At 33.5% G+C, this 12,151-nt stretch overlaps 1 protein-coding gene across 2 annotated transcripts in view; it reads left to right on the top strand.

The window, feature by feature from the left end:
* OMA1 (OMA1 zinc metallopeptidase) overlaps positions 1 to 12,151 on the top strand; it is an 89,451-nt gene that overhangs the window by 13,649 nt on the left and 63,651 nt on the right. For both annotated transcript variants that reach the window (XM_059374898.1, XM_059374897.1), the window contains exons 4-7: positions 660 to 833; positions 933 to 1,040; positions 3,699 to 3,827; positions 8,743 to 8,817. In XM_059374898.1, coding sequence (XP_059230881.1) covers positions 660 to 833; positions 933 to 1,040; positions 3,699 to 3,827; positions 8,743 to 8,817 — 486 coding nt within the window. The remainder of the gene's footprint in view (positions 1 to 659; positions 834 to 932; positions 1,041 to 3,698; positions 3,828 to 8,742; positions 8,818 to 12,151) is intronic.

Raw genomic sequence — 12,151 nt, 5'->3', positions numbered from 1 at the left:
CATATTTTGTGGAAATTAAAGTAATATTTTCAGAACACCTTTAATTTTCCTACACTTAAAAGGGTTTCTCATGAATATAGCTTCAGAAAAGTGTCTTCATATGGTGGCTATTCTTACTCAACATAGTGTAGAGAAAATGACATGTCTATTCTAAAATTTCAGAAATTTCCTTCGATTCTGTGTGAATAAACCTTTAAAATTAATGAAATGTCCTTTTTTTGGTAGAAGTTTTTTTTTCATTAAGTATAGGCTGTTCTATTCAGTAGGTTATGAAAGTGATTTTGTTTTATATTTCCTTATGTGAAATCTTTTTCCCCTAGGCAAAGTTTTGTTTTCCAAAATATTTAGGAAAAGTAGAAATCATATTTTAGCATTTTATTTGTTTATAGGCTAATAGAAAAGATAAAAGTTTTATTTCAACCAATTTATATGAAAAATCTTAGTTATTAGAATTCATTCCATTTGTGAGAAATCACATTGCCTTTGCCTGAATAATTCAGATTTAAGGATCTGAGTGTTTAGTATATGTAGATTTTTACATAATTAAAAATTAAAATGTTCAACAATAAGTAGCCATATAACTTTTCATGAAGCAGTATAAACATTTTGTAGTAGAGCTACAACTCTCTTAAGATAAAGATGACTTTTTAATCTTTCAGTGGATGGACGAATTTAAAAATGATATGCTCACTGAGAAGGATGCCCGATACCTAAAGGTTAAGGAGGTGGTTAATCATTTGATTGAATGCAATAAAGATATTCCAGGGATCTCTGAGATCAATTGGATTATTCATGTGGTTGATTCCCCAGATGTAAATGCCTTCGTGCTTCCAGTAAGTGAAAGTTCTCACACCTAATGTTTAATTGTTCAATTTAATGTCCTTGTTTTTTTAAGGTGTCCACTTGCTTACATTATTTTCTTTATGGTACAGAATGGACAAGTGTTTATCTTCACTGGGCTTTTAAATAGTGTGACTGATATCCATCAACTTTCCTTCCTTCTGGGCCATGAAATAGCACACGCAGTACTTGGGCATGCTGTAAGTACCTAGAATGAATATATTTTGTTCTTATAATACCGCTTTGAAGTTAGCAAGTTAAATCTTTTAAAATTGACTTTTCAGTTTTCTTTTTCTTTAAAAGATAGAATTTTAATCTTCAGTAATTGACTTATTCTGTTACCTGAAAAAAGATGATTGGGTAATTGTGAGAATTTTTATGGTCTTTAGTATTTGGTACCTGAATAATTAGTATTTCTCTTAAATAGTATTGTTATCACCTGTCTCTTTTGCTAAAAAGTAATTATTCTCAACATCTAATTACTTCAAATTAGATTTTAAACTTTCCATAATTATTAACATACTTGTAATCTGTTCAGAAAATTAACTATATGAAAGTGATATTGCTATTTAAGTGGGTAAATCAGTTTTCTTACTTTTTTATTCATTCTCAGAGGATTGCTTGGAGCATCTCAGAAAATCTCTGGAATGATATGCCATATATAATTAATGCAGAGTAATAATAATGATGTCTTGCCATTTTATAGTTTGCTGAGCTTTTAAATACATACCTTCTCAATTATAATTTTAATAACATTCTCATTAAGTATGTATTTAATATCTCTATATTCTGTATGAGGAAACTCATGTTTAAAAAGACTCTAAGTAACATGAGTAATGAGGCCAACTGACAGATTGGGATTTCAACCCAGTTCTTGTGTTTGTAAATCCAACACTGCTTCTTTTTACCATAGTTACCTGATTATTGGTAGAGCTTATTTTAATGGATCATAGAATTAAGGTTGATTTATACTCCTGTGAATACACATCTGTTTGACTTGGTATGAGTCCAAAAAACCCAATATATTTATTTACTCATATATTTATTTTTATTCATTAAAAATAAACATGTCTCTCTTGTCCACATTAATTAGAAAGACATGTATTTCCTAATTGAAAACAAGAAGATAAATAGTGAAAGAATTGTGAAATGCTATGTTGGAAATGCAAATAATACTAATTTTAAATGGAAATGATAATGTTACTAATCTCTCTAAAAGTCCTCTCAAATTCTGTCTATTCCTTAAAGTATTAATAAATTGAGGTTGGCCTCAGTTGTGTTTTTTTGAAGAACAAATAGTAATTATCTCCCTCATTTCTTTTGAGTTATGGAAAAATAGAAAAAACATTTTCCTCGAACAAATATGTATAAGAATAAATCTAAACAATCAAAATAGATTGTCTTTCAAGAAAGGGCTTCATACCTGTCAATTAGTATTGGTCATTTTTAGCATTTAAGAGATGTTCATATTCTGTGCCTTTACTTTTCTGGCCTCTAGTTCAGTGCCTTATTCAGCATATTGTTGTCATCTCAGTCAGGACAGGAATGCTAATTAGATAAGATACAAAAAGAAAATACCAGTCTTAAAAATTGAAAATAGCTATTAATATTTTTTGTAGAGGTCTTACACATTATCAGCAGTGTATTTTCTCTTTCAGCAGTCTCCAGTTTGATTTCATGTAGCCTTTAATGTTTTCTTTCTTCTACAAATACATATTTAAAATTTTTTTTTAGTTTTCTAAAACTCTCTAATAGCAATTATATTCTTTAATAATTAATAACAAGGATGTTCTCTTCAGTAATGACTTTATCATTTGTAGTTTTACTCTTCTGTGCTAAAATAATTCCTTAATTGTTTTCATGACACACGGTTCATGTAATAAAGCAAAGAATGCTTTGTGAGGGTAGATTATATCATTAAGAGAAGTGTTCTAAGTGATTATGTTTAGTTGTCAGACTTGTTTCATACATTCAAGTAATGATTCCTATACACTCAATATCAGCATTACATTAACATTTATTAATCAGCTTTAATTTAGTAGGGAATGATAAATAATCCAGTGTGTTAAACTTGCATTTAGAAATTACTACTCAAGACAGCTATTTTAAGTAAAATTGGTTACTGTTCTAAATAAATATAAAACTTCATAAAACTCTATTTCCTAGTGAGAAATACCAGAGTGATAAAATTGCAAACTTGCATAGATGAATTATACCTCATATATTAGGTCATAAAGTCCAAAAGACTTTTATTTGAAATAAATTTCCAATATTTTTCTGAATTTTCTGTGTTTTAACTATTTCATATGTTAGGTAGTATTTAGTCTGTTCAAAGGTATAAGCTTAACGAACACATTTGGTTGCTTTAAAAAGTAACAAGTGTATTAGAAACTAAAACTTCCTGGGTTTGTCATTTTACTAATAGCTCTGTGAATTTTCGCAACTCTGTTAACTTTTCCCCATCTTAGTTTCTTTATAAAATAGGGTAATTGTACCTATTTCACAAAATTATTATGCTTGTTAATATAAGAAGTGTACATTCTTATATATCTATATAAGAATATACATTCATATCCATGAACTTGTCATTGTGTCTAAATGATGTTAGGTGGCTAGGTAAATGAATGATTGAATGTATATACACATAAGCAAGTATGTAAGCAAGGGAGGGAATGAATTAATGCACATGGAAGAAGAAGCATATGCAATTTTAGTTGGTGAAGGTCAGTTAAAATGTAAATTATTCAATGTAATTATACTTGATGAACTAGAAAATGTAGGTATATGCTGTCTTTTTATTTTTTGTTGTATATTCTTAATTTATTAAAAGTAATTTTCATTATTTTGATTATTCTCAGGCAGAAAAGGCTAGCTTGGTTCATTTATTGGATTTCCTAGGTCTGATTTTTCTCACAATGATTTGGGCCATTTGCCCTCGAGATAGTTTGGCACTTTTGGGCCAGTGGATACAGTCTAAACTGCAGGAGGTAAGTGTGAGACAGTAAGTTGAATTTGTAATGGCCTGTGATGAAGATATTTTAAATATTACTATAAAGTAACAGATACCAGAGATATACCAGAGATGTTTTGACATACCATGAAATACAGCTACTAAATTTTAGTGTCTAAGTTTTCTCCTTTTTAGGAGATACTCTTCTCCTTCCTTCCTTCCTTCCTTCCTGTTTTTTTAAGACTGATTTATTCCTGAGAGAGAGGACATGCAGACATGCACGCGCGCGCGCGCGCGCACACACACACACACACACACATGCATCAGCAGGGTGATGGGGCAGAAAGAAAGGGAGAGAGAGGCAGATTCCCTACAGAGTGTAGAGCCAGCAGGGTTTGACCTTACTACCCTTTGAGACCATGACCTATGAGAGATCAAGAGTCGGAGGCTTTAGCCAACTGAACCACCCAGGTGTCCCTTTAGGGGATGTTCTTAATAATGAGCATTCCAATTAGAAGATACTATATCTTTTAACTGATGGGGGATAGATGTGTTACAAGGGCTTAGTAACTTTTGGCTAACACAGTACTGTGTGTGTGGGGGTGAGGTACAAAGTTATTGGTCTAAAGGAGAGAAAACCTGGTCACAAATCCTTTCCTCTATATCTTTACCTTTAGATTTTTCAGTTTTGTCTCTCATAGTGACTGTGGTGTACTTACTATGACTTTTCCTTTCCCCAAATATTTGCATTCTGATGGGAAACTCTTAAAACCTGTAAATTTTTATGGGCATAGTGTTGCTGAAGCTGCTTTACCACCCTTGTCTCCTTACTCCCAGTTAAATTAAAATTACCTGGAAAATACTGAAAGGATAATCTTTTTTTTTTTTTTAAAGATTTTATTTATTTATTTGACAGACAGAGATCACAAGTAGGCAGAGAGGCAGGCAGAGAGGGTGGGGAAAGCAGGCTCCCTGCTGAGCAGAGAGCCCAATGTGGGGCTCCATCCCAGGAACCTGAGACCATGACTTGAGCTGAGCCACCTAGGTGCCCCTGAAAGGATAATCTTATTAGGTGTTTGTTAACTTTCATTTTAGTACTTATGTATGTTGATAATCCTTTTAAAATTTATTGGTGTCCTCATTTTGTTCAGAACACTTCACTACTGAAAGTAGGTCTTGCAATCTTGATAATTGCTTTGTTAACTACGATTAATTATTTTGTTTTACATATTTTTTTTTTTCATATACTTTCTCTTGTCCTGGGAGGTTTGGTTATTCAGGAACAATCTGTTATTTGTTTATTTAATGATTTGTGGAGGACCCATCATTGTGCCATCTGGATGCTGTTTAAATCTAATGTGTAAAATGAGACAAAATGCTTTTGAAATTGGATAACTAAGTCTTGTATTCAGTGTTACTGTATCGTCTGGCTGCATTTACATCGAAATAAAGGTTCTTAAAAGGAAGAAAAAGAATTGTAATTACTTAGGTTATAGGGTCTCATATTTAGAATTTTATTTCTTTTATTGATATGCTGGGAAGTCAAAGGAGTTAATGTGGTTTTCCCCTCATTTATCAGTATATAGCTTTTTTCTGTAATGTACTTTGAAGATTTTGTCATGAGAAAGATAACTTGTAGCTGTTTCTCCCTTGAAAATACTTAATGAATCGGGCTACATCATATAATTTTTTAATAATTAAACTAAAAATAAAGTAGGGATTACTTCTTTTGAGCTCTTTTTCCCTAAATCAAGACTCCCCCAGTAATTTTGGTGATGAGGGAAAGTTTCTCTAGACAGCTTTGCTCCTTATGATTGGAGAGCAGGAGGGGATGCGGATAGGGAAGTCATAAAGGAGGGGGAATTGCTGGCATTCATTTGTCAGAGAAAAGAAGAAACAGGAGTCTTCACATAACCATTGGGGAGTCATATTTTTGTAATTTTAAAAGATTTAGGTATAATATAGTAGCCCACACAGAGTGCTACCACGTAGGGTTTTAGAAGCTGTGATAAGATTTATTGGCTACTTACCATATGTTAGGTATTAGGATAAACACTAGATTAATTATGGATGGGGTTAAGAATACTAGCTGTGAGCAGATGGACCTATATTTGAATTTAGGCTCTGTTAGACCTAAATTCTATAGAACCTAGGCAGATTACTTCACTAATTATAGGTCTCAGTTTCTTCATCTATAAATTGACATATTACTGGCTAACTCAGAGCACTGTTATGGGTTTAATGATGCATTTTGTTTTATTTTATTTTTATTTTTTTGAAGATTTTATTTATTTATTTGACAGAGATCACAAGTAGGGGGAGAGGCAGGCAGAGAGATGGCAGGAAGCAGGCTCCCTGCTGAGCGGAGAGCCCATGTGGGGATCAATCTCAGTACCCTGGGATCATGATCTGAGCCCAAGGCAGAGGCTTTAACCCCTTGAGCCACCCAGTCGCCCCTAAGATGCATTTTAAAGTAGGATCCCTCAATCTAAGCCTGTTGACATTTTGGACTAGATAATTCTTTGTTGTGGGGAATTGTCCCATGCATTGTAGGATGTTTAGCCTCTAAACATCTGCTCTGAACATCCGACCTCTACCCACTAGATAGATACCAGTAGTACTTTCACCCACATCTGCCCTCCCCCACAGTTGTGACAATCAAGAATGTCTCCAGGGGTGCCTGGGTGGCTCAGTTAAGTGTCTGACCCTTGATCCTGATCAGTTCGGGTCATGATCTCTCGGCACAGGTCATGATCTCAGGGTCATGAGATTGAGCCCCACATCAGGCTTGTGCTGAGTGTAGAGCCTGCTTAAGATTCTGTCTTTCCCTCTGCCCCTAAACCACTTGTGTGCACTCTCTCTCTCTTCAAAAAAAAAAAAAAAAAAAAGTCTCCAACATTTCCAAATGTCCCTGGGGGACAAAATCATATTCAGTTGAGAACCAGTGATTATAAAGCATTTAGTGTAGTACCCAGTACAAAGTAAGGACTCATTAAATAGGCGCTGCTATTATTATTTTCTCAGTTTATCCTGTCTGCAACCCTAGGAGGTTGGTGCTGTTGCTACTCCATTTTACATATGATGCAACCAGGCTTAGAGAGGTTAAACAATTAGCCAGGGGTTCACAGTTAGTAAGTGTCAGCATTTGGACTTGAGTCTAAGTTTCTGTCCTTTAAAGCCCATGTTTTTAACCAGTTATGCTATCAGTAGACTTGATGGACCCCTGCAGACTGCTCATTGAGAGTGATGACATGATACAATACAGTTAAACAGCCTAAAAAAGACATGATTGAGAAGGAAGAAAGTCATATCTAGTAGTCCATGTACTATGGATTAGATTGATTATATTATTTTTAGACATCACTGACATGTAGCTACCTCTGAAAAAGTGTTTCCTCTATTAATAACTCTGTTCTCAAAAGTCCTGCCTATTGATCCATCGCATACAAATTTTAGTACTTACTGAAAATTAGAATTTAACTGGAAAGCATTCACATAAATACAAGTAATTAGGAAAGTTAAAATTATGATATCTATTTGTATTTTTTAATTGAAGTTGAAAGAAAATTTCATTTCCCTAACTAATCAATACTTAGGAGAGAAAGATAGCATTAAGATAATTTATCAAAGAAAGGAAAGTCTGCTCTATGGTTAATTTTCTAACTGAAATAAATTCTCTGGTAGTGTCAGTGGTTATTATCTAGCTATATTTTTTTCAGTTTTCTTTAAAAATGTGAGATCTGGGGCACATGGATGACTCAGTCGATTAAGCATCTGCCTTTGGCTCAGGTCTTGATCCCAGGATCCTGGGATCAAGTTCTGTGTCAGGCTCCCTGCTTATTGGGAAGTCTGCTTCTCCTTCTCCCTCTGTCTGCTGCTCTGCTTACTTGTGCTCTTTTTCTTCAAATAAATAAAATTTTTAAAAAATTTAAAACTGTAAGAACAAAATGATCAAAATATTAAAACTTACATTAATGAGGTTTCTTTAGGGGATCCTCTACACAGTAGGTAGAGATTATAATTGGGAAAATAGAAGTGCGGGTATCCACTGCTTTCTGAAAGTTCATGTTAAATCACTTTGGTTTTAGGCTTTTTTTTCATAAAAGTAAACATACTCTTTGGATTTTTTTTGGTTAGTGAAAACAGGTACTAATGTAGGTCTTTTGTAAAAGCAAAGTAATGTGAGGCAAACTTTTGGAAAATGGGGGATACCTGTACAGTGATACTCCTACCCCATTATCCATGGGGTGTGGAGAGGGGAATATATTCAAGACCCCTAGTGGATAGGCCTAAAACCTCAGATAGTAGCAAATCCTATATATACTATGTTTTTTCCTGTATATACATATCTGTGATAAAGTTTATAAGTTAAGCACAGTAAAAGATTAACAACAGTAACTCATAATAAAATAGAACAATTATAACAACATACTGTAAAAAAAGCTATGTGAGTGTGGCTTCTCTCAAAATATCTTATTGTACTGCATCAACTTCTTGAGATGATGTGAGATGTAAAATACCTATGTGACGGGATGAAGTGAGGTAAATGATGGAGGCGGTGGTGTAGCACTAGGCTGCTAGAGACCTGACTGTGCGTCAGAAGGACCGTCTGCTTCCAGACCCCTGTTGACTATGGGTAACTCAAACCATGGAAACTGAAGTCATGGGTAAGGGGGATTGCTGTACTCCATGTGATACTGTAGAGTCTCCAGAAGTCTGTAGGCATAATTTTTTAAATATTCTTTTCATGTTTTAAAATATTAATCTATGATGGAGGAAATAAAGCTGCACTTTGTTTTATATCATAGTATTCTTTAAATGTTAATCATGGGGAGCATAAAAACTTTATCCTAGATGCTCCATGAAATTAATTTCAAAAATTGCATTTTGTTAATCCTTTTACTATGGAATAAATATCCTTAATGGAGCTTCTCTTTCTTATTTCTTCTTAGTATATGTTTGATAGACCGTACAGTAGAACATTAGAGGCTGAAGCTGACAAAATTGGACTACAGCTTGCTGCAAAGGTAAATGCTTGGTAGTTGAGAAAACACAGTGCCCTTCGCACAGTAAAAGATAAATGTACATTGTCTTTATGAGCTGTGGCATGAGCAGAGAATGAGAGTTGGACTGTATGAAATTTTTCATTAATACCTTTTTAAATTTGTGCTTCTAGAAGGTGATATACTATCTTTGTTATACTTCTCTCCCTTTCTTGCCGAAGGGCTTTTCTGAGTAAAATAATGTATAATTGTTTTTTTTCCCCACTCAAAGGAAGGTTTGTTCTATTGTAGCTATGATCTTAGATGAATCACCTGATTTTATAATTTAAATAAACAGAAGAACAGGCTTATTACTTTGTATCTTTGAGATTATTGTTGTTGCAGCAAATGACTGATCTTGGTTAGTCAGAGAGCAGCTCTGGGCCTGTACTATGATTTAAGTTGGCTTTTGCTCATATCTCCTTTACAGGGCACTGGGTGCCTCCCTGCCATTTTTATCATCTGTGATAACTGAGTATTATTAGTAGAATTTAATATTAGAAGTAAAACTGCATTTTTAGAAATAAGTAAAAAACAATGCCACTTGGTACATTAAATCCAAATTGTACTTGATTCCTTGTTGAGTTTCCAGTTGTTATTAAAAATCCTAGCTGTTAGAAATCACTATTATTTGAAGTTCTTATTATGAGTTTTATGGATTTAATTTCATAAATGAAGATATTATCCATCACAAAAGTAAAAGTAGTTATGTGAATGTTACATAATGAGAATTGAGTAAATTATCTGACTATATAGATTAAGAGGTTTCCAAATAGTGGGCCGCAGATTGGCTGTAACAAGAGTTTCCTCATTTCAATGTACTACAGTCTGTGAAATTTTCCTTTTAATATAAGTGTGTTTTGTGTTCTGGTTAAGAAATCTTTGCCTATTTCAATAAGTTGTTGCTGTTTTATTTCCAAGAAGCTTATTATTTTATTGCCTTTTAAAAATATAATATGTGGAAGAGGTCAGGATACTTTTTCCCCCATGTGGATATCTAATAGCCTCAGCACTGTTTATTGAAGAGTTATCTTTTCTCCACTATACTTCAGTGTCTCTTTGTCATAAATATGGGAGGCTATACATAGGTTTATTTCTGGACTCCCTATTGTATTCTACTGGCCTGTTATTTGTCTTTGAGCCAATACCACATTGTCACTGTAGCTTTGTAGTAAGCTGTAATATCTGATAACTGCTGTCCTCCAGTGTGGTTCTGCAAGATTGACTTGGCTATTCTTGGTTTTCTTCCTTTCCGTATAAATGTCAGAATCAGCTTATCAAATCACATGCCTATACAAAAACATGCTTGGGATTTTGATTGGAATTGTGTGAATTTGGGGACAGTTGACTACTGTCAATAATATTGAGTCTTCCAGCCCACGAGTGATTTATTTGTCCATTTATTTAGATATTCTTGTAATTTCAGTGTTGTTTCCAAATGGTTTGTGTGTATGTGTGTGTATAGGACTTACAAATCCTTTGTTAAATGTACTGCTAAGTGTTAGACATTTTTTGATGTTATCATAAAGTGTCATTTAAGAAATAAGCTTCCTCATATATAGAAGTGCATTTTGTTTTTTTGTAAATGAACTAGTATCCAACAGCCTTGCTAAAGTCCCTTAATTCTAATAGTGTGTAGATTCTTTTAGATTTTATATATACACATTTGTGTTACCTATGAATAATGACAACTTTAGTTCTTCCTTTCCAATCTATGTACTTTCTCTTTTTTATCATACTGCAATGGCCAGAAACTTCAATACAGTGTTGAGGGTGAGCAGTGAGCACTTTTGTTTCTTCATGACTTTAGGGAGAAGGCATTCAGTATTTCACCATTCTGGTGTCTGTTATAACTTTTTTTGTTTCTGTTTTTGTTTTAAATCTGACTTTTTAGAAGAGTTGCCCTTCTATTCCTTATATGCTAATAGTTTTTTTTAAATTATGAGTAACTTTATCAAATTCTTTTTCTGTATTGATGAATATATAGTTTTTCTCCTTTAATCTGTTAATGTGACAAGCTACATTGATTATTATTTTACCCATTAGGACAACTTGTTATTTTAAAATTATTTCACACATTATGACAATTTGTTATTTTAAAATATAATTTTATCAGTTATATTATCCTTCCCACATATTACTGAAGTTGGTTTGCTAGCATATAGCTTAGAATGTTTGTATCTATATTCATAAGATATACCAACTTGGAATTTTCTTTTCTTGTAATGCCCTGTCATGTTTTGCTATCAAGATTATGCTGGCCTTATAAAATGAGTTGGGAAGTTTTTTTGTTTTTTTGTTCTTTTCTCTGGAAGTGTTTGTGTAATATTAGTAATATTTATTTTTAAATGTTTAGAGATTCCACGGGTAAAACTGTATGGGCCTGCAGATTTCTTTGTGGATGGTCTTTAGTTATAGATTCAGTCTTTCTAACAGATAACTAATTCACATTTTTCTGTTTCATGTCAGGTTTAAAAAAAAAAAAAAGATTTATTTTAGAGAGATTGAATGAGTGAGGGGAGGGGCAGAGGAAGACAGAGGGAAAGAAGTAGACTTCTTGCTGACTGCAGAGACCAATGCGGGGCTAGATCTCATGACCCTGAGATCATGATCTGTGCTGAAATTAAGAGTTGGAGGCTTAACCAACTAAGCCATTCAGGTGCCCCAGTTTTGTGTCACCTTTTTTATAATTTTGTTTTTCTAGAAATGTATGTTTTGTTTAAATTCTAAACATTACTGGTATAAAGTTTTTTAATATACATATATATTTGCATTTTGTGTTTTTTTTTTAATTGAAGTATAGTTGACACACAATATTACATTAGTTCTGTGTGTACAAAACAGGGATTTGACAACTCCATGTGTTATGCTCACCGTAAGTGTAGCTACCGTCTGTCACCATACAATGCTCTGATAGTACTGTTGACTGTATTCCTTATGCTGTACCTTTCATCCTGTGGCTTATCATTCTGTAACCGGAAGCCTGTTTCTCCAGCTCCTTCATCTATTTTGCTGCCACTTCCTGCCCCTCTCCACTGGCAACCGTCAGTTTGTTACCTTTACTATATTTTTAATGTCTGAAGGATACTGCATTCTTCAGATATATTTGGTTTATTTGTTGATTCAAAAATTAATACAGTTTTAGTTAAGTAGTTACACATGTTGTGATTCCTTCCACTGCCAATCACCTTCAAGGTAGCGCTTTTTTTTTTAAATTTTTTATTTTTATAAACATATATTTTTATCCCCAGGGGTACAGGTCTGTGAATCACCAGGTTTACACACTTCACAGCACTCACCAAAGCACATACCCTTCCCT

Source organism: Mustela nigripes, chromosome 14, assembly GCF_022355385.1.
Source record: "Mustela nigripes isolate SB6536 chromosome 14, MUSNIG.SB6536, whole genome shotgun sequence".
NCBI lineage: Eukaryota > Metazoa > Chordata > Mammalia > Carnivora > Mustelidae > Mustela > Mustela nigripes.
This window is presented reverse-complemented; position numbering and strand designations above follow the sequence as displayed.